Source organism: Paramisgurnus dabryanus, chromosome 23, assembly GCF_030506205.2.
Source record: "Paramisgurnus dabryanus chromosome 23, PD_genome_1.1, whole genome shotgun sequence".
Taxonomy (NCBI): Eukaryota; Metazoa; Chordata; class Actinopteri; order Cypriniformes; family Cobitidae; genus Paramisgurnus; species Paramisgurnus dabryanus.
In genome coordinates this window covers 30692308-30715644 of record NC_133359.1, presented here as the reverse complement: position 1 = coordinate 30715644, position 23337 = coordinate 30692308, and the positions used below count along the sequence as shown (strand labels likewise).

The 23337-nt window shown below is 39.2% G+C and overlaps 1 protein-coding gene and 2 long non-coding RNA genes across 4 annotated transcripts in view; all 3 read right to left on the bottom strand.

Moving 5' to 3' along the window:
* LOC135780849 (beta-2-glycoprotein 1-like) overlaps positions 1-13786 on the bottom strand; it is a 115753-nt gene extending 101967 nt beyond the window's left edge. The window contains exon 1 of the mRNA XM_065291126.2: positions 13627-13786. Coding sequence (XP_065147198.1) covers positions 13627-13705 — 79 coding nt within the window. The 5' untranslated portion in view covers positions 13706-13786. The remainder of the gene's footprint in view (positions 1-13626) is intronic.
* Positions 981-11850, bottom strand: LOC135780850 (uncharacterized). 2 transcript variants are annotated; one of them, XR_010544991.2, is made up of 6 exons: positions 10833-11850; positions 10616-10749; positions 9401-10517; positions 9134-9314; positions 7858-8007; positions 981-1386 (listed from the first exon to the last, which is right to left on the bottom strand). It is a non-coding gene; the product is annotated as an uncharacterized lncRNA (long non-coding RNA). The 2 variants fall into 2 exon arrangements; XR_012335838.1 differs by having other exon boundaries at positions 10616-11850.
* A 7165-nt stretch (positions 13787-20951) lies between the features above and the next one.
* LOC141281502 (uncharacterized) lies at positions 20952-22215 on the bottom strand. The gene is made up of 3 exons (XR_012335860.1): positions 21980-22215; positions 21411-21547; positions 20952-21091 (listed from the first exon to the last, which is right to left on the bottom strand). It is a non-coding gene; the product is annotated as an uncharacterized lncRNA (long non-coding RNA).
* Positions 22216-23337: the final 1122 nt, after the last annotated feature.

Sequence of the window (23337 nt, the reverse complement as noted above, 5' to 3'; positions counted from 1 at the left end):
TAGGACGCCAATTGGAGAGGAGGAAAATTACGCACATGATATGAAAGAAGAAACATCAAAACCAAATCAAATCAAAAGCAATTCAAGTATACCGACGGATGGAGAGCAAAGTTTTGAGCACCGAGAGAAGAAGTGAAAAAGAGAAATTGTCAACAAAAATTGAATTGAAAAGAACGAAGCTGATTACTACAGAAGATTTGCATGGCTACAGTCAATTAAACTTCCCGGCAATGGACTTTTGCCTCAACATGGCCCAGTGAAAGATTTGTAACAATTTCAAAGGAACATAATCTGAAAGAAAGACTGAAAACACAGAGACATTGAACAGAAAACATAAGGTGGACATTTTAAAGGAAACATCCTATAGATAACAAATGATACAAATGGGCAAAATTTAAAGTCAAGGAAATATGTTTGCAAAGTTGTTTTTTATGCTTTAAACTAAACCAGCTTTTAATAAGGTAATAAAAGTCCACATAAATATGATAAAGGTAATAAATTAAACAAAAATTCTTATGGATAAGAGAAAAAGTTAAGGTCAACTTATCTGAAAAATATTTAGGTCTTTTGGGAAATTCTGAGTTTAAAAATACATTTTTGCAGGCCAAAATTTGGAAATTTGTGTCAATGGTAGTATAGTAACAAAACATTAAGGATAGATAAGGAAGGATAGATATTTCAGAATGGTACAGTAAAAACTACAATCAAGAATATGTTAACCTTATGGAATTATAGACTTAAGAAAATTCAATAGGAAATGCTTTATAACAGGAATTTTGAATGAATCAACTATAAAACCTCTAGATCTATTATGAAGACATCAAAGAGTCTAGCTTAAGGTGTAAAAGTGAGAAGAGAATTAGAAGAATACTATAATCAAATCAGAGCAACATATACAATGAAGATATTTGAAGATCGTTATCATTCAGATAAATTTGAACTGTTTTAGACAGATAAGATCTCATATACCTGTCAAGGCATCATTGCTTTTCTTTCATGCTATGATTCTCTCTCACCTATCTTATTGTGTTACTGTATGGGGCCAAGCCTCCCACACAACAGTCAAACCCATTATATCACTGTATAAACAGGCATTGAAAATAATGGATCAGAAACCAATTACGTGGCATCATTGTCTGATTATACAAAAATACAAGCTTTTAAATTTTGATAGTTTTATCAAGTTCTCTTTTATTAAACTGATTTTTAAATGTGTAAATAATTTAGCTCCAGCCATACTCTGTCCTTTTGTGACAAAAATAAGCACAAGGAGAGTGGCCACTAGGGGAGCAGTTGGTGGCAACTTAATAACAGAGGGGCGCAAAACCACTTTCGGCCAGTCATGTTTCTCCGTGATAGGAACCCATTTTTGGAATGATTTACCAACTGAAATAAAAACACAAACAGAGCAAAAAACATTTAACAGACAGGTAAAATACTGGCTGAAAGAAAATCAAACATGTGGCCATTGACTACGGCTGGGTATTTGGGGGCGTGCTATATGATGTGCTGTATTGTTTAATATGATCATGATTTTGTGAAATTTTTATGGTAGTATATAGTATTGTTTAATATGATCATGATTTTGTGAAATTTTTATGGTAGTATATAGTATTGTTTAATATGATCATGATTTTGTGAAATTTTTATGGTAGTATATAGTATTGTTTAATATGATCATGATTTTGTGAAATTTGTATGATAGTATATAGTTTTATGTATTTATAGTATGATTATGTAATTGACTGTGTAGTTTTTAAAAACAAAATATTTTGATTATTTTAGAAAGGTCTGACCAGGGACTAGGGTTGCAAATTAGCCTACTGGCTAGAAACCTTGCAACACATTTACACATATTACTACTGACTGTGATAATTATGTAAGTAATAATGTGCTCTGCATTGTCCCTGACAAATAAACGTATAAATAAAAAAAAATAAAAAATTAGGATGGAGAGAAAAGGTACTTAAATATGATGGAAAAATAAATTTAAAATCAACAAGAATGTTATCAGGACTTACGTTACAAAACAGTAGGGGTGTAACGATAAACTAAGCTCACGGTTCGATCTGTATCTCGATGCTTGGCTCACGATACGATACACATCACGTTTTTTTTTTTTTTTTTTTGCAGCAAATTAAAACAATTAAACTGTTATTTAAATTTCAGACTAATTTTCATAATATTAACAGTTTCAGTAACTTTTTTTGTACATAAAACTTAATAAAGAATTTTAACATTTTAAGGCTTAACTGAACCTTCTGTACTGCAGGTCTCTCACAGAAAAAAAAGATACATTTCACATAAAATTAGAATCAAGGGACTTAGCAGGGGAGTTGTTAGATATAAAGCTCTACTGGGGCACATGCCCCCTAACACTTTTTTATACAATGTCCTTTGCTTAACCTATTCCTACATTTATTTAAAAATATTTAAGTATCATGTTCATTATACTTAACATGAACATTGTTAACATGTTTGGAGGCATAATGGCAAATAATCACAGCAGAGAACATATTTTCTTGCACATTGGCAATGTACATTATACAATGATAACAATGATTAATAACTTATTTTTACAATAATATTTTTACAATAGCACTATTTTAAGAAACCAGTAATTTTATGACTGCTATACTAAAATAATCTCAGTCATAGTTACTGCCAACTGTGTCCTACAGCTAGTTAACTAAATATTAATTTTATATCTGAAAATGCAGAATAGTATAACACATTCATGTGATTTTTTTTTAGTCATGTTGTATGCGGGTGCGCGCGGCTGACGGACAGAACAGAAGCGTGTGTCTGGACATGTGTTTGTGCGTGCACGCGTCCGTTCGATGGATTACGATTCCCGTCGAGTGATATGAAAACAAAATGCTGCCAGACGTTGGAGTTAAAAGATGACGGGGCATCATCTATATCAATTTCTGTTTCTACCGAAGTTCAAGTTTAAATTCAAGCTGCAGGTGATTCAAGCGATGTCTGTGTGACTGCGAAGCACAGGTGACGCTGGCGCAGAGTAGATCACGTGATGACCGACCAACGAATAAAATTAAAAGAACGTCATCGTATAAATATCCCCATCATGCACAATGCAACATTGTGGCATTTTTTTGTATCGCAAAGTATCGTACGGCGAAGTATTGTTACATCCCTACAAAACAGTATTGAATTACAACTGGTAGATAATTTTGTGGTACCGACGATGATAATGATGATAATGATGAAGAAAAGGAATAAGCTGTATTTGTATTGAAACAAATATTTCGTATTGTGAATGATTTACTTTTGGTTTTTATTTTTAGTATTTTTTTGTTTTATTTGCTTTTTAGATTTCTTTGTTTTTATTTTGGTTACTTTTACTTTATTTTATTATATTCTATATAATGGTGATTATATATTCTATATAAACCTTTAGCAGTGGGCAGATGCCTCGCATCTGCACGGGAACTGAACGAACCCGCTTTCCACGAGTTTCCTTTTTTTGCAGGTCGGCCTTGGTTGGTCAAAGGCTATGGGAGTAAACCCAAATAGAAAATCCGGTAACGGAGACCCGTAGGCAGTTGGTTGACTGAGCTTTGTGATGCCTTCTGGCACCTCCTGCAGCTGCGTTGGCACCGGCTGTATTGGCTTGCCTTTCCGCCGGATTTTGCCAGCAACACCGAGAGGGGGATCCTGGCACTGGGCACTCTAGGATCTCAAAACTATTCGCCCAGGCCTGCACCTGGAGAGGTCACTCCAGCTTCGCTGTCTCAGCGTAGACTCAACACGGGGAGCAGCAGTCACAAGTGATAAGCCCAGGCTCGTTTGGCGTAGAGCCGGGCGCTAGGGGTTGCTCTCGACGGTGGGAGGAGTCTTCTGACTCCAATGGGAAGTTACCGCCCGCCTCAACCCGGGCAGCCCCCGGGCAATAAGGTACTACCTCGCCACAACTTGCTTGCTTCATTGGGTGCGTGAAGCTTAGACAAAATTGACAGGCTTGTTGTAAAATTGAGCACCAGGCAAACACAGAAAGAAAAAGAAACCGCCAGCCCTGTGACTGGCAACCTGGAACGTCAGAACAATGTGTCCTGGCCTCTCTGACGATCTCCAACAAATAGATGACGCCAGGAAAACCGCCATCATCGACCGTGAGCTAGCCAAGTGGAACATCGACATACCCGCCCTCCAGGAGACAAGCCTCGCTTCCAGTGGCAGTCTCAAGGAGAAGGACTACACGTTCTTCTGGCAAGGTCTGGAGTCAGACGAGCACCGACTCTACGGGGTTGGCTTTGCAGTTCGCAACTCCCTCCTGCTATCAGTCGAACCACCTTCACAGGGAACTGAGCGTATCCTCTCACTCTGCCTCAGTACCTCCTCAAGACCTACACACATCTTTAGCGTCTACGCCCCCACACTCTGCTCTACAGCCGAGGCCAAAGATGCATTCTATGAGGAGCTTGAGACAAAGATTAGAGAGATCCCAGTGAAGGAAAATCTGTACCTGCTCGGAGACTTCAATGCCCGGGTAGGCGCAGCCCACACCTCCTGGCCACGATGTATCGGACACTTCGGCGTCGGAAAGCTCAACGAGAACGGACAACGACTACTTCAGCTCTGCTCCTATCATGACCTTGCCATCACCAACACCTTCTATTCCACCAAGCTCCACCACAGAGTGTCTTGGAGACATCCTAGGTCGAAGCACTGGCACCAGCTGGACCTTGTCATTACCAGAAGACCCATGCTGAACCACGTGCTCCTCACGCGCAGTTACCATAGTGCTGACTGCGACACAGACCACTCCCTTGTCGGCAGCATGGTGCATCTCCAAATCAGAAGGACCCACCGCTCCAAGCAGAACCTCAAAGCCTGAGCTGCGTGAACACTTCACCGAGGTCATTGACAAGACCTTGGAAGACTTCCCCACAGACAGTGCCACAGCACGCTGGGACTTTATCCGCGATGCCATGTACCAGGCAGCCTCAGACACCTTTGGAAAAAGGGTCAGGAAGAACGAGGACTGGTTCGAGGTTGGGATAGAAGAGATGGAGCCTGCCTTAGCTGCCAAGGGTGTTGCGCTTCTCAAGTACAAGAGGAAGCCTTGCAAGAAAACACTGGCCGCCTATAGAGAAGCCCGCAACAACGCCAAGAGGGTGGCCCGTAGGTGTGCTAACGACTACTGGCTGAAGCTTTGCAGTGACATCCAGATCCATGCTATGTACCAGGGGATAAAGAAAGCACTTGGACCAAGCATCACCAAGATCGCACCCCTCAAGTCTACATCTGGCGACATCATCAAGGACCGCGGCGAGCAGATGGAGAGATGGGTGGAGTACTATGGGGAGCTGTACTCTAGAGAGAATATAGTCACCGACACAGCCATGGAGAACATCACCTCACTGCCCAGCATGGAAGAGCTTGACTCACCACCCACCATCAAGGAGATCAGTAAGGCCATTGACTCGCTGTCTTGCAGGAAAGCACCAGGCAGTGATGGAATCCCACCAGAGGTTGTGAAGACCGCAAAAGAGAGCTCCCTCCTCAGGCATCTCCATGAGCTTTTGCTACAGTGCTGGGAAGAGGGAACGATTCCCCAAGACATGCGGGACGCGAATATCATCACGCTCTACAAGAACAAGGGCGACCGCAGGGATTGTAACAACTATCATGGGATCTCTCTCCTCAGCGTTGTGGGAAAAGCCTTCGCCAGGGTTGTCCTCAACCGCCTGCAGGTCCTTGCTGCCCGCGTGTATCCCGAGTCACAGTGTGGTTTCCGGGCTTAGCGATCAACCATCGACATGGTGTTCTCCCTCAGGCAGCTGCAGGAAAAGTGCCGCGAACAGCGACGTCCCCTGTACCTTGCCTTCATCAACTTAACCAAGGCGTTTGATTTAGTCAGTCGCTCTGGCCTCTTCGCCCTTCTCCACAAGATTGGATGCCCCTCCAAGCTTCTGAAGATGGTTGAGTCATTCCACGACAATATGTCTGGTACTGTTCAGTACGACGGAGCGTCATCTGACCCCTTCCCAATCAAGAGTGGCGTGAAACAGGGGTGTGTCCTGGCCCCGACACTTTTCGGCATATTCTTCTCCCTGCTCCTGCGCTATGCATTCAACGAGTCCGAAAATGGCATCTTCCTTCACACACGGAGCGACGGGAACCTATTCAACCTTGCCCGGCTCAGAGCAAAGACCAAGGTGCGCAAAGTCCTCATCCGGGAGATGCTCTATGCCGATAACGCCGCCCTTACTGCTCACACGGAAGCTGCCCTTCAGCGACTCATCACTCTCTTCGCGGAGGCATGCACAGAGTTTGGCCTCACCATCGGCCTTAAGAAGACCAACATCATGGGGCAGGATGTCAGCACCGCTCCCAAAATCACCATTGGCGAACACACCCTGGAGGTGGTGGACAAGTTCACATACCTCGGCTCTACAATCTCCAGCAATCTATCCCTGGATGCTGAGCTCAACCTGAGGATAGGCAAATCAGCAACCACCATGGCTCGCCTAACGAAGTAGGTGTGGGACAACCCCATGTTGACACTTAATACAAAGATGAAGGTGTACCAAGCGTGCGTGCTCAGCACCCTTCTGTATGGCAGTGAGGCCTGGACCTTATGCACGCACCAAGAGCGAAGACTGAACGCCTTTCACATGCGCAATCTCAGACGACTCCTTGGCATCACCTGGCAGGATCGCATCTCCAACGCAGATGTTTTGGCTCAGGCAGGCATGTTAAGCATGTTCGCCACCCTCTCCCAGAGGCGCCTGCGCTGGCTCGGACACGTATGCAGGATGGACGATGGCCGCATACCAAAGGACATCCTCTATGGCGAGCTTGCCACTGGAACACGGCCAACAGGTCGACCTGCCCTACGCTACAAGGATGTCTGCAAGAGGGATCTGAAGTCGTGCAACATTAACCCAGCAGATCTCGAAACAGCAATTTCTGAGCGCAATAGCTGGAGTGCAAGTGTCATAACTGGCATCAAACGGGCTGAGGAGAAGAGAGGAATCCAGCATGAGGAAAGGAAGAGCCTTAAGCAGCAGAGAACCCAGCCTACTACTGCCCCCCCCCTATAGTACCCACCATGGCCCACATTTGCAGCAAGTGCGGCAGGAGCTGCAGCTCTCGTATTGGCTTATTCAGCCATATGCGGCGCTGCTGCCCCACAGCTAAATTTAAATAGTCAGGTGCAGAATCCATTGTCTCTAGAGACAGATGGGTGCCAACAACAATGGTGACCACCAACAGCAGGTGCAGAACCAATTGCGCACCAATTGTTTAGGACTTAAGTTCTTTTACTTTTACATTCAAGACAAAATGAGAATGGAAAGATGTTTGTTCTTATTGTCCATAGTTCGAAGTGCAGTGGCATAATTTGGTAATTGGTAATGTATAGTGGCTTTCTTTAGCCACAACATAGTAATAATTGAGACGCTGAATTATGAATCTGCTCTCCGGATTAAAATAAACAGGAAAAGTGAGGCTAAACTAAGCCTCAGAGTGGGGATTATGAAGAAGTTTATTTTAATCCCAATCTACATGAATATGAGTTTACCATTATAATCACATGCAATTTGTGTATCATGAGTTATGCAGTATGTGTGTCATGAGTTTACTATGAAGTTATGCAATATGTGTGTCATGAGTTTACCATGAGATTACTATTACCACCCAGCTGTGTATATACACATAGTTTCATGTCAAAGGTCACAGAGGGTCTTAGTATAATGAATAGGCGAGGGGTCAAATAGGTCATGGAAAGGAGACACTGGTCTGAGGAATGTCATATGGTTCTTCAAATTACAAGCCTGAACAGAAACATATTGTTTTAAGCATGAGGGGAACAAAAACCTATATATTTACCAAGCCATGGCTCAGAGGGTCAGACTGATTTTGGAGGATCCTCCCAGGACCACACTTTGGTTTTGGGGGGATTCATCATGGCGGCCTCTGCTGTTTTGTCCGGATTTGTCCGGATAATAAAAGTCTATCTCTTGAAATCAAAACTTAAAACTGAAGATTGTTTCATGTGAGGAAAAGGAAAACCACAACATGTGTTAGATCACGGAATTTTCTGCCAGCGCCACAATTTTTGCTTCTGACAATAGACATGTTTAACATCAGATTGTCATCAATACACACGTCTGTGTTGCTTTGCATGATCTGATCTGTGAACGCGGAGACTCTATAATCGTTGGCGGGGGTAAGCAGCTCGTTTACGTCAGATGTCAAGCTTTCTCCTCTTAACGTCAAATTTGCATATCCCCCCTGGCCCGCAAATATTCTAGATAGAGAGACTATTTCATTCAGAACACCATCCAAAAATACAACGTACGAGGCCATATCTGTAGAAGTTATTGACCTCAGATCTATATTCCTGCGTATTTCCAGACTGTTAAATCTTGTACGAGGAACAATGGTATAGCCATTAAATTCACCCCCGTCTCTCACAAGCCTCTCAACAACCTGTTGAACATTTAAATTCTCGGCTGCCCCATCGTGAACATGATGGTCGTTCAGATCAGCGCCTGGAACCTCTGGTTCAATTTGATTATTGATAAAACCAGTATCTGAAGCCACAGGTTTAAGCTGCTGATTTATAAATCCAGCTTCTGGAACCTCAAAAACTTGATGCGTATTTAAAACATCAGGATCTAAGACCATACTAGGCTCTGGCGGGGCATGTGAAAGGGAACGCACCGTATTTATTAAATCTGCGAAACCATCTGTAAAAGCATGATCTCTATTCATAGCTCTGACAGTTTCTACCAGCCTTTGCATCCCCAATGTGATATCAGATTTATCGGCATCCGCGGATTCATCGCGTCTTATAATTTTATTCGCTTGGTCACAACCAGAGTCCAAATAACGTTTTTGGGCCATTTTATTTTTTTACCACAATATTCAGAAACACAGTGTAAAACCAAAATTTTTAAACAATGTAAACACAATAAAACGAAACAAAAAATATAAAGAGTATTAAAACAAAATATCAAAAACAAACAATATATTTAAAACAATGAAAAACTCTACAAATGAGTATAAAAACGGATTATATAAACGATGAAAAAATAAACCAAAAGGTATTAAGAACGCAAGTTTAATACAACAGCAAAACAATTTATAATTCGTCACTTACCCAAGTGTTTTTTAACAAGTGACAACCTTTGTGGACAATTCAAACATGGATCTCCAGCATCCGCAATGTATAAAATCCAAGCTGCTACAAAATGTTTAAAATGCCCTCCAGACAAATCCAAAAAGACTCAGATTTTCTCTTTTTAAAGACACGTCCAAAGCGTTGTGGTCTGTATCCTAACCTGTAAACAGATAAAACATGTTATTAGAAAGATATCTAAATAAAAATTTTTGTTTAAAACTTTTCTCTAATGCAGTATAAACGTACCGTGGAGATCCACTCTAGATCTTGCAATAGGGCTGTCACTTTTGTGAAAAAATCATTTTCGATTTTTAATATATAAGTGTTCAGTGAATCGATTGTAAAATCGATTTTCCATGTAAAAGACGTTTCCATTTTCAACGCCAAATAACAGACAAATGTAAAGAGAGTGCCTGAAACGCACAAGTCAGCAATATTTCTTATTCATTGTCATTAAGTTTCGTGCAGAATAAAAAACAGCAACAGTAGTGGACTGCTGCCATAAAACATTACTGCAGGCTTCAACCGGCTGCTTTTATGATTTAGGCAATTCAAAAATTATTTTAAATAATGATTCGATCCATTTCAAACAACTGTTCAAAAATGAAACTTTAAATAGACTTACTTGAAGTTGAGAACATGCTGTGTATTTTTTTATTAAACGTAACCGACACTTAGGCGGCACTAGGCAGGCATAATGAAATGCGCAAAAAGGCTAGGGCCATTACAAATTATTGGTCAGGAAACCAAGTCGATCAACATTTTAGGGGTCAAGAGCAGAGCGCTTTTCATTCACTATATGTCCATCTGTTGAGAAGACGCACTCCGACCGCACTGATGTCCCAGGGAAACTCGGGTACTTCGTTGCCAGCTGCGTATTTCGTACTGCCAATCTTCCATCACAAAAGCGGGTCGCTGTCAGCTCACAAGGGTGGCTCCTTGTCATAACTCATCATCTCCTGTAAGGTCACAATTTCGACGCTCTCTCGTGTTGCACAGGTTTATTGACGTTGTCCTCCATTTTCTTTGCAAAACACTAGATGCAGCGATTTAAAGCGTGAAACTAAAGGTGCGTAAAATTGCTGGGTATTTTCTGTCTAGCTTTCGCACACCTACTGCATTCTCGGAATTCTTTATTTTCTTTTTCTGCTTGTTTGTGAGTTTTGTTACATCTATATTTTTAACTGTTTAATTCTTTTAAAATTAATAGTGTACATATTTGGTTAAAATCGATTGCCTATTTTCGCTTTCGAAACTTTTTTTGGTTGGTCCGATCGATTGTGCAATCGATTTTCGAACGAAAGGTGACAGCCCTATCTTGCAATAGTGCACACATCGATTGCTTTGCTAATGATATCCAAACCTTTAAAACAGATAACACATGTTATTAGAAAATGTTAAAATAAAGCATTTTGTTTTAAACTCTAGGATTAAATAACAGTAACAGGATTAAATACACACCAGGTGACACGAGCCACTTCACGTCTCTGTCCTAAGCGGCGGGGGTTCTAAATTCCAGGGCTGATTTTTTTTTCTTCAGTCCGTTATTCTCCCCGATTTACCAGGAATACTAAATATCAGTTTAGACAATTCCGCTGCAACACCAGAGATCAACTTTTTAGTTTTTAAATAATCAGGCAAAATGTTGGAATGAACACAGTAAAACACATATACGTACCAGCAGGTTTGAGTATACCAGCTCTTCTCCATACAAACTGACTCCTGACGATCTCTTGTCGCTCCCCCGCATGTAAATAAAGGATGTCTCTTAAACATTAAAAACTTACACGTCTGCATCCACCGCCCCCCCCCCCCACACACACACACGGTCATAAGAGCAGCATCTGAAAGTTTGTGTCTAATCAGAAACTAAGAAAATACATCAATAGAAAATATCAGATTTAAGTTTAACCAGATACAACTAAAATATTTGATTCTTGATTGACTTTAAAGAAACTTTTGATTTTGCTAAACAAAATAGATTCAACAACGCACACCCGCTGTGAGACACGCAGGGGCAAGAAGGGAGGGGGGAGAGAGAGGGAGGGGGAGAGCACACACAGGCCGGTCGTTAAAACTGACAGTCCAGAAGCTGGACACCCAAAACAATAAACTTTTTTACACATCCATAAATATGACAAACATTCGCGTGACAAAACACACACACACACAGGAAAAACAATGCGGTGATTGACACGTTGTAAAACATGCACAGCTCCGGACAGCCGCTGTCTAAAAGCCATAAAATACAACACTCAAAACTGGACAGCATGTACACCTTTTGATTGATATCTCCACTATATGTCAAAATGTGATTGACAGGGTAATAAATCATATTTTGACAGCTAGTTGTGGATAATAACTACTTACCTCTATGCTCTTCTCCTCTCCCCGTCTGGGTTATGACATGTATAGAAGATTAGTGTTCCTTTACGGCTGGATGTCAAAGTGTTGCCCACAGCTTAACATGGGTTTTATAGACAATTGGAATCATTTCTGGAGGAGACCTGGGGCCAGATTTACCAACAGCTTGCGCCAGCGCAAACCATCATTTTGGCGTTTAATAGCGATGTCAGGATTTACTAAAGATGCGTTGTGGATAATTAACGCTAAAAAGGGGGCCAAGCAGATTAAATCCACATTATTGTCCCCCTACAGGTGCTGGTCATTTAATTAGAATATCATCAAAATGTTTATTTATGTCACTAATTACATTCAAAAAGTGAAACTGGTATATTATATTCATTCATTACCAACAGACTGATATATTTCAAATGTTTATTTCTGGCACACAGTGCCAAAGCTACCAGTACCTGGTTTAAGGACCATAGTATCCCTGTTCTTAATTGGCCAGCAAACTCGCCTGACCTTAACCCCTATAGGGTATTGTGAAGAGGAAGATGCGATATGCCAGACCTAATAATGCAAAATAGATGAAGACCACTATCAGAGCAACGTGGGTTCTCATAATACCTGAGCAGTGCCACAGACTGATCGAAGCCGCATTGCTGCAGTAATTCAGACAAAAGGAGCCCCAACTAAGTATTAAGTGCTGTACATGCTCATACTTTTTTATGTTAATACGTTTAGTTGGCTTTCTTTGTATTGGTCTTAAGTAATATTCTGATAATTTTATAATCTTATAAGATTCTTATTATAATCAAAATTAAAAGAAGTCTGTGTGTAATTAATGAATATAATATACAAGTTTCACTTTTTGAATGGAATAAGTGAAATAAATAAACTTTTTGATGATATTCTAATTATATGACCAGCACCTGTATATATTTTCTACATTTTTAGAGCATACCATACTTACAAACAGGTTGTTTATGCATATAACTGTATGTGACAAATAAAAATCTTGAAATCTCTTGACTGTTTCTTACCTGTCTAGCGATGTGCTCATATATATACAATAAAATAAATTTTCGCTTTTACAATTAAAAAAGTTTTATTGATTTCATGATGTTTAAGCTGGCTTGTACAATTTTAGCTGGATCGCTTTAGATAATATCACATGATTTCCAGTAAGAGAACATTAAAGGAGTAGTGATAATGCCATGCAAACTCAGTTCATATGGGAAACTGATTGTCTTGAACTATTCACGATCAAAAACAAATATGTTTACAGTGTTACTGTGTGCTTATTTAATTTGAGTCAACTATAAAACAAATATTCCTTAATATTAAATAAAGATGCAAACGGCGGTTTTCTGCACAGGGCTGAAAGGAATACCTAAGCTAGAATAAACCAAAGCTAGAGAGAGCAAGAATATTATTTAAATATTTAATTTAATTGTAGTTACACTAACTCAGTGTTGTAAATTTAAGTTTTCATTTTACAATGAAAGCTTCTTCAATTAATTAAAAAACTACTCAGAAAATTATTCCACTAACTCAGAAAGCATCTGGAATACATCTGCTTTGTAATCTGGAAAATGTCTTAGATAAAGCAGTTTTACAATCATAAACATCTTACAAACATCTTCTAAATGTCTAAATGACATCTGTCAGGATATGTCTCAGAGATGTTTTGCAGATAAACAAACACAAAAAAAACTTGCAGATGTAAATGCAAACATCAAACAGACTATTCTGAGATGTATGTGTGCTATGTGGGAACATTTACACTAGGCTAAAGTAATACTCCTCCTAAACAAGTGATGTACCCTTTAGCACTATAGTAGTAACCTCTTATAACCACCAATGTAACAAAAAATGTTCTCATTTTGATTAAAATGCAAAAAATAACATGTTATTTTGACATTTGCTCTCACTTAGTTCCATGCCAGCATGCTGAGAATTTGGAAATCATCAACAATGTTATTCTTTAACTTAACACGAATCATTCCCGTAGCCTTAAACATTGTTATTTTTACACAAAATATTTAATTAAACCCTTTCTTTCAATATAGAATATAAATATTAATCTGTAATTCCCATTTCAACATGTATATACACACACATACCTGTCCTTGTGTTTACCATATTATGAAGACATACATGGCAAAAAAGCAACAGAGTGAAAATTTGTCTCATCTTCATCATGGCACAGAAACAGTAAGTTGGTTTTGTGGTGTTTGGAGATCATTGACTAAGTGAGATCAATGAACAGGGGGTAACTCTGAGTTGGATGTTGGGACGTGGTATTTGTTTAAGAGTTCAGTTTCAGCAACTAGTCAGACCATTAAACAAACAGAAACCGGATTAAAGTTCAGACCAGACGCTTATCGCGTCATCGCACTTGCACCTGATGAAACAAGAAGGGTATGTAAAACTGGAGGCTGCAGTTTTAGGACCGGAGTTCTGTGACCCTACGTTTTTATGACAGCGCCAACTATCGAACTGGATGAGCAAAACCATTCATTTAAGATGGACGACATGGACAGCAATCAGACTGTGAGTACAGATTTAATGAAGTTTTATTTTATAACGTTTAAACGATGCAAAGTTTACATAGCGTGAACTGAATATATAATTAACTCCCACAAATTAAAAATTTTTGTGCTAGTTTTATAAATTAATACGACATTCTTAGTCCGTGGCCATATTTCATTTCATAAATCCTTGTTGAGTTAACCCTGTAAGACCCAAATATAGAAAAAATAATAGCAAAAATAAAATGGTTTTTACATTTGTGACATTTTGGTAAGTTTTTATGGAAATGTTGTAATAATACAGCACTGGTGTAGCAGAATTGCTGTGATTTTACTCACTGTCTTAACCAGGGGCGTAACTATGGGTAAGCAGGGTAAGCGGTGCTTATGGGCCCGGACCAATCAGATTTAAAAGCAAACTCCTCCGTATGGTTTCTTTTTTATGTATTTAGACCAAGGTGTCTGTGTGTGTAGTCATAGCAGTGAGTAACAATATGTTATAGTGTGCTTTCACCAGCAGTGTTTTTTCATATGTTATGGTGCGCTGTAACCAGTTTTTGTTGTGGTGCGCTTAGGCTATTTATGTCCTGTCCTATTCATTGTAGCCTGCTTGTGGACATCGCGTCATCACGTGCTGTAGTAAAGGGCCTGCCTTGATAATCCTGCTTAGGGGTCCGGTGTTGGCTCGTTACGCTGCTGGTCTTAGCAAATGTTAATAACATCTAATAGTTACTCTGCAGGGTGTACTGCTTATGAACCCTAATAATAGTATCCTATATATACACACACATATATATATATATATATATATATATTTACATAATCACACACAATACATAATAACCCGACAAACCAGGGCCCGGTTCCCCAAAACGTTCTTATCGCTAAGTAGTTCTTAACCTATTCCTTAACCTCTCTTTTAACCCTATGTGTCAGGGTGTGGTGGTGGATAGAACCCAATCGCAGACAGCTCATAACTTAAATACGTTTATTAAATAATAAATACCCTCGAGGGGGCAAACAATGACTATGACTATGACTACAAAATAAACAAGACAAAGCGCGCACACACGACATGGTATCATTGGATACACAGTGATCCGGCACAAGACGTAAGACACAATGGCTTTAAATAGGGAAAACTAAACTAGGGAACAATGACAAACAGGTGAAGGGAATAAACCAATCATGAATAATTAACAAGGAAACGAGGGGGCAGGGTCAAGACTTAAGACAGGAGAGCATGCGGTACACAAAACATAAACACAGACCACATGACTCTCCACACAAACACGTATATGGGGGTGTCAGGATCCCGGCACCAGAAACAAGACAAAATACACCTAATAACATTTGGGATCCTGACACTATGGCACGATTCCCAAACGTTCGTATGCTAAGTATATCTTCTGTAAGTCACACTTTCGTAAGGTTGGTCTGGACCATTTGTAAGCTCTCTCTTAGCGTTGTTTGAGCGCAAAACGCTATCGCCATAGTCTTTAGAAATCAGCGCAGCGCAGTACAAGTCAAACTATGTATGCTGACAATGATTTTATGTTATGGACATTTTTAAGACTAATAATAAAATATGTTTGCAATGGATACAGGACTATTGATGCAGTTGACTTTATTTGGTATCAGAACTAATGAATTAAAGACTGCGCTGGTGTTTGTTCCTCATTGAAGTCTGTTCCCTCTATGTTTATAGCGTTTTCATCACGTTACATTTATAATTTATTTAGAAAGATTAAAGATTTCAATTGGTTATACTAAAAAGCAATAATATCATGTATTCTATTATACAATTTATTAAATATTTCATATTTGACAGTTTTATGTCTTTTAACATATAGCCTGTCGTTTTCTTTTCTTTTTTTCTCTACTGTTTGTTTTAAAACTGTTATGTTTCCAAACATAATATAAATAAATATATATTATACATATAATATGATTCATACTGTAAAAATAATTCACTTACAATCAAGAACAGTCAAGATACATTACATAAATGCACACATATACATCTACAGCCATTAAAACTTTCAATGTATATAAACAATAAATGTATAATGTGATAAAAATGCTATAAAAACACTACACTAAAGGGAAACATAGGGGGAACAGACTTCCACACAACACCGGCCGCGAAACTGTTTAGTCCATGCCAATTTTTTTATTCATCAACCCTTAAACCTTTTGACATTTTGCCTGACGTGGCTAAATAAAAAAATCGCCTTCCAAGACAACTCATTATGGAGCTGCTAGATCTTCTCAGACCATATTCTCTATCTAACTAGGTTGCTTTTTATTGAAAACATTAATGGTAAGCAATACCGCATTAAACAGAAATACTGCAGCTGCTTGCCAATCAATTCTGATTGTTAAGTACCTTAACATTCGTATAAAAGTGTATTACATATTTTTTTAAAGTCAAAACCCATGTCAAGAAGCGGCACAAGTGGCACAACGGGATAAGGAGGGTGGATAAATAGCGAGGGATACCCGGTTCGTTTACCCGTATTACTGACAATTTGATCATTTAATTAATAGTCTATATTTTACGGATAACTTAAACTATGTTAAAATAAATGTGACTGGAATAATTTGAGTAATGTTCCATTTGTATATAACGTGTTGTCTTTCTTAAAGAGCACCTATTATGGGATACACGTTTTTAAACATCCTTTTGTGTGTAAGTGTGCATTAGTACATGCTAACGATATTCAAAAAGTACATACCTCAAAGAAAACGATGACGCGAGTTATCGTCTCTAACGTTCGAGGACTACAAAAAACACTCGCCGTGCGTCCCAAACTGCCTACTTCCATACTATATAGTATGCAAAGAGTACGAAAAGTAGTGCTTTTCGCCTACTATATAGTATGAAAGTATGCGGTTTGGGACGCAGGGTCGGATTGTAGGCAACAGTTTACTTCCTGGGATTAGTGACGTAGATAAGACCAACATTATCATAGTTCAGCCCTCTCTGCTTTGCTTGGGTACCCCCTCAAAGACGGGGGTGGGGTGGGGAGCGCCGAGTCAGAAGAGAGCTAAAATGGCGGAGGTTGTGAGTCCCTGCTTTCACTCTGTTTGCAAACTCTTGTTTCATTGTTTAAGCGATTAAATCTCTCGAGTAGACGCTGTCTCTTTAGATGCAAGGGAAAAATAGCACTTTATGGACTTCCACAGAGGACATCATGTTTAATACGGTTCCGGAAAAATCCAGTCAGAAGTTGTTCACGGAGTTTTCACAATAACTGCTTCTCATGAACCGAAGCTGGATTTGCGCGACGTCTCCTCTTGAAAGTTGGATTACTGTGCACTTCTGGATCACAGGCTGTAAGTATTCACGTTTATTATTTGCCTTTTACTGTACGTTACGTAACCGGTAACCGGAGATTAACATAATGTGCGTGTAGAGCTAAGCTTGCAAGCTAATTGTTTTGTGTTGTAATACTGTATTTCATAAACAACGTACCATATTTACACACGTGTATGTTGAATTATGCAGACTATCGTTTTTTTTATCGATGTTGGTTTAGACATGTTTACAAACTTGCTAAGTTGCTAAGCTAAATACAAATACAAATGCCAGCTAAACTGTTACCAGTAAAATTTGTTCTCATGATCAAACTCAAGAAACTCTAAGTACAGATGATTTGTTTAAAGTTATATGTATTTTACTGTTGTATTTACTTGAAGCTTTCTTAGATTTTGAAACGAAGTAAACACATAATGTGTGTTGCTAATGTTGGGCCATGTAATATGTAATACATTTACGTTTTAATGAATAGTCTAACGATTTATAGTCGTTGTACTCTATTGTTATAATATGTCTTTTTGACTGAATACATGTTTGTTTTATTTGTCTATATCCTAGATTCGCAGCTGGACACATCCTTCTACACTGTATGCAAACATGCAACATCATAACACACAGTACAAGGAGTCAAACTGGCATATGAGGAGCAAAGGTGTGTAACACACATGATGTATTTAGCTAGTGATACCACTACCAGTCTTAAATGTATAACTGATGATGACAAAGTTTTTTTTCTCTGCATAATCATAGGAACCCAGGCAGTAGCATCGTTTCACAATGTTTCCATCACCATCATCAGTGGATGCTAGTGATGAGCGAGTCACCCGAAACTCGGATCATTTAACCCGATCCCTAAAATGACTCGAGAACCATGAGTCCTTAGTGACCATTAACCCGAGTCAGTTGAGTCCTCTCAGATTTTGCATTAAAAATGAGAAATTGTATGAACCACAAAGCTCTTCAAATGTTTACAACAGAATTCAGTGTTTCCCACAGGATTTTGAGAGACTTGTGGCGGTGATGACGTCACACGCTAATTAGCATATATGTGACGTCATCACGTGTTCGCGTTTGATCGAGTGTTGGCACCAGAAATATGTTTCACTTCTACTCTTTGATTTGTCACGTTATATTGCATTTTAACACAACTGATTGCTATTATTTACATATTATCAGTTCTGTTGTCAGACATAAAATGAGCAGACTATGGCCCTATTCGGACGGGATTAGTTTTACGGTTGTAATTTTACCACAGGGCGTCTGTAATATTGATGGTCAATTCGGACGGGATAAGAAGTCTCTGTAAAATATAATTCAGAAATGGGAGGGGTAACTCGATTGTGCAGCAGGTCACCTCTCTCGTCGTCATGTGCACTTTGCTTCTTGACATCAACATGACACAGACGAGAAAAACTCGAAACACTGTGTTTAATTTCAGTTTGGGGAGAGCATCTGTTTCAGGAACAGTTCTGTACCTCTGAGAAGTGAATTTGACTTTTTTGTGTCGTGTTATTCAGGAACTGACTTGCCACTGACTTGTTTTTTCTCCAAGAATGCAAGTAAATGCTTAAGCGCTTTAATATTTGAAAAAAAACCCCGCAAAATAACAGGAAATTGTGAAATGTACGTGTATGTTTACAGCTGGTCTATAAATTACCATACATTTAACGTTACATTGAAGTCTGCTGTTGCTCTTCTCATCAATGTCTTGTATGAGCCCTTTTTTATTTAAATGCGAGTTTTATTGTCGCGTATAGCGCAGACAATTGGGCGCAAATTCAGAAATATTAGAGAATACACAGTAACTGTTACACAAAGTTAATACAAAACACGTGCGCAGGCATACGACATCATAGAGAGGGAGAGAACGGGTGTGTGTGTGGGAAACACTAATGCTAACCTTTCGTCAAGTCATCGCCGTCTTCTCTGTCAGTAAAATCTGTGACTGTTGACGTTTACACGAAAAAGAAAGTATACATTACGGAGGAACGGACATTGAAACGCCGTCACCTTTTCACTGTTATGTGAGAGCGAGGGAGAGAGAGAGAGAGAGAGGCGCGCGCTGCATGCAACATAGAAAGGGAGCGGCGCGCTGGGTGCGTTTTTAAACAGTAAAATATAAATGTAAATGGGGATCATGAAAAATCTATTTGTGGCGGCCAGCACTGATTCCGTGGCGGTGCGCCACGAATAAATCAACGTATGGGAAACACTGGAATTACAACAAATAACTCTACATAAGCTGCAATAGGTTCTATAACTTGCAAAAACGAGTTAATTAACATCACCAAATGTTGACTGGGGGTACCGAGTGAACCAAAAGCTGCTATTCCGGATCATTATTTCTTGCAGCTCCGAGTCCGAGTACAAAGGGATGCGTGCGCGCGACAATAAGTTGGTCGGCGGCTCGAGGATTCACACAGAGAGTGACTCAACTCATGGAGCTTGAATCCTGGGCTAGGAGAAACAAGCCTTGCTCGTGTTGTTAACCCACTGACTCATGTAGGCTAATCTGTTGAAATATTTGACTGGCACAATGTTTTGGGTAGAAGCTGCAAATGTTTAACATTTTTAAATACGAGGACTGCTGCAGCAGTGCTGCTGGAAAGATCCGCCACCGACGGACGTACACGGCTCCTCTTGTTGACTGAGTCACTCAGAGTGACGTGAGTGGTTCACTCACAGGACCCGTGCAGGAGCGGGCGAGCGGCTCTGTCTGGGACTCACTCACAAGATTAACCGAAGCCTATCGTGGATCTTTTAAGTCAATCTGAAACAGGACACGTTCCTCTCACGTCCAAGTCAACCAAGCCTGACATCTTCTAAATGTGGTGTTGATATATTTGTCGTTATGAAATGAAACTAAACACACCAAACTTTTACAATCATGTTATTGATAATGTTACCACGGGCATGCATGTTTTTTACGAGTTCCTCAGGTCACATAAGCCCTTTTTTGTGAGCAGAGGAGTCATAAACTCGTAGCTGCACGCGTGATCCGAGTTGCTTGGTTGGCATTAGTATGACTTAGCGATTGGAATTGGGAGATTTTGACCAAGTGACTCAAGTGACTCGAGTGACTCGCACAACCCGGATCATATTAGTGAGTGACTCAGAATAACCCGAATCCTTAAAAAGATCCGGGTTGACCATCACTAGTGGATGCCTTTGCTGTCCGTAGCCTGAGATTTCAGATTTGCAGCAAAAAATTTTAGATTTTCTCATTTATTGGAATGCTATGCAGGTATTTAAGTATTTTAGTAACTTTGTTAAATAAAGTAGTATTTACTTTTACAATAAATTAATTGCTTGTTTATATTTTACAGGTATTTGTACCTTGCAGCCATCCATTACAATGTCACCAAGCCGTAACAAAAGCAGGAGAGGGAAAGTACAAGGCTATGTTCCCAAAACACACAAGTGACATACCGTAAGCAGTAATGTTTTATTTCAAATACATTCATAATTAAAAACTTAATGTATGAAGCAGGGAAATAAATGATCAAAACAAAAGATTTATTGACTGCAATATTTCTACAGTTATGTGGAGGATGTGATCAGGCTTGTGTTTGCTGAGGTATTTGAAGATAAGCTGAAGGAAGCCCTGATTCCAATGGACCTGGCATCACAGTTTGAGAGACCTTCAAAGGAGGACGTGATTGCATGCCATCTTCAGTGCAGGGGTCGTCGAAAGCCAAAATTGTGACCGATCTGATCAGGAAGCTCCAAGCGTATCTGGAGAACAACACACGACAGGATGATAACCTTATAGTGTCGTCTTAAATAGCACCAGCTGACAAAGCTTTGATATGCCATTTATCTGAATAGATAGCTGTAAGAAATGAATTGAACAATTTTTGAAACAAGAGCACAATATGGTTACTAAAGTATGTTTATTTATAAAGTTTAACATTTAAATATATATTTGTAATAAATAAAAAACTTTTGACTGACTACTATATTTTCTTTAAAGTTACATATTTTGTTCTTTTGGGTACTTTGTTACTACAATGATACTTTAGTGTTATTGGTTTAAAAATGTAATAAAACTTACTCTAGTCCTGCACCTCAAAGGCTTATAGTCGGTACAATAAATGTTCTGTGTGTAGGGATTTAGACAATTTGTGCAAAACCTGGATGATGAATCACGCAGGTAAGAGGCCCTGGAACATGTTGCATTCTCCTTAAAACCTAATAAGTAAAAACATAGCACTTATAAGTAAGCAGTCTTTCATAAAAAAAGTTTACCATAGTGAAATAATGTAGAACATTCATTTCAATTAATACTTTCTTTGTGCTACATTTGGTGTTTCCATATAGTTTGCACAGTGATATAGTATGTAAGCGGTCTTTTATAATAAAGTTTACTATAGTAAAATAATGTTAACAAATGAAATAGTTTTATAATCATTTCAACAAATACTTTCTATGTGCTACATTTGGTGTTTCCATATAGTTTGCACAGTAATATAGTATGTAAGCAGGCTTTTATAATAAAGTTTACTATAGTAAAATAATGTTAATAAGTGAAATAGTTTTATAATCATTTCAAAAAATACTTTCTATGTGCTACATTTGGTGTTTCCATATAGTTTGCAAAGTAATGTAGTACGTTATAATTACCTTTTGGATGTCTTTGCAACACATTTTCGTCTTCGTTTAGCATTCTGGCAGAGCTAAGGACACCTAAAAAAGTTAAATCCAATCGCGTTCATTGACGGAGATCGTTTATATCGTAACGGCCGTCTGAACTCTCTGGATCGAGCTTGAAGTGGTAAGGCAGTACAGACACCATCGTTTATAGAGAAATATAGCGCTTGTTTACGTTGCCTCTGAGGCTGTGACTCTCAGTCAGAACCGGAAAACCCACGCTTAGTCAGGGGCGTAACCTTTCAAACACACGCCGAACCCAGTTGACCAATAACAGTTGAGTAGTCATCTGACCAATCCGAATACACTAGACATTTTGGGAGGCGGAGACAGGAACTAAATCCGAGCGTTTTCCAGACATGCAGAAATCGGTGAGGTATGTAAGCAATTTATAAGACTCACAGTGCATTAGTTCAAGTTTTAATAACATGTATGTACTATGGGATATTACAATAACGTGCTAACGTGCTAATTTATTAGCATAATTGGTGCTCTTTAACGTCGTAATGCACCTTCGCATGAAGTGGAAAATCGATCCCTGAGTGATCGATCGCAAATAATTCAGCACCTTCACTTGGGACAGCGCCATTGTACGTCGAACTTAGAGGCAGCATGTTAAGAAGCTTCCTAAGAGACACTTCGGGGAACACACTTAGGAACATCAACAACTTTGGTAAGATATATCTTTTTGAGTCTTCTTAGCACGCTAAAAGTGAACGTTATCGGGGAACCCATATTTTTATGAAAATTAATTTATTATAAAAACATGCTCAGTTTGTATTTACAAAACCAGAAAAACTGAAAGACATGTTCAGTGATAGTAATCCCATTTTGTTGTTTATGGAAACTTTTTTCTTTTGGAAACTGTACTTATTTATTTAATCTCTCAGAGGCGTGATCATGCCTTGACACAAACCTTCTGAGGTACTCCAGGGGAATATGAAAGGAGGTGGCATCATTAGCAATGCCAATAACAGAAATATCAGTATTGAGACTGATAAAATCCTTTTTCAGACAGTTATACCTGTAATGGGGCAAGGTCTGTGTTCATGAATGGCTTAGTTTTGTTGGCGTCATGTCCACATTTATCATCATGTGGGCACACAAAGTTTTTATTTTCTCTTTTATAGTTGATAGGCATCACCACATTCCTCCTCAGCAGTTATATCAGAGTCTCATCTCAAAGTCACTTTTTCAAATTTAGATGATATAAATGACATCATACCACATTGTAGATAAGACATTCCTGTCTGGTAGAATTCTGAAATAAAAACACTGATTATTTTCATGCTTATTAATCTTGATGCAAATCAATTCCAATCACATTTCTA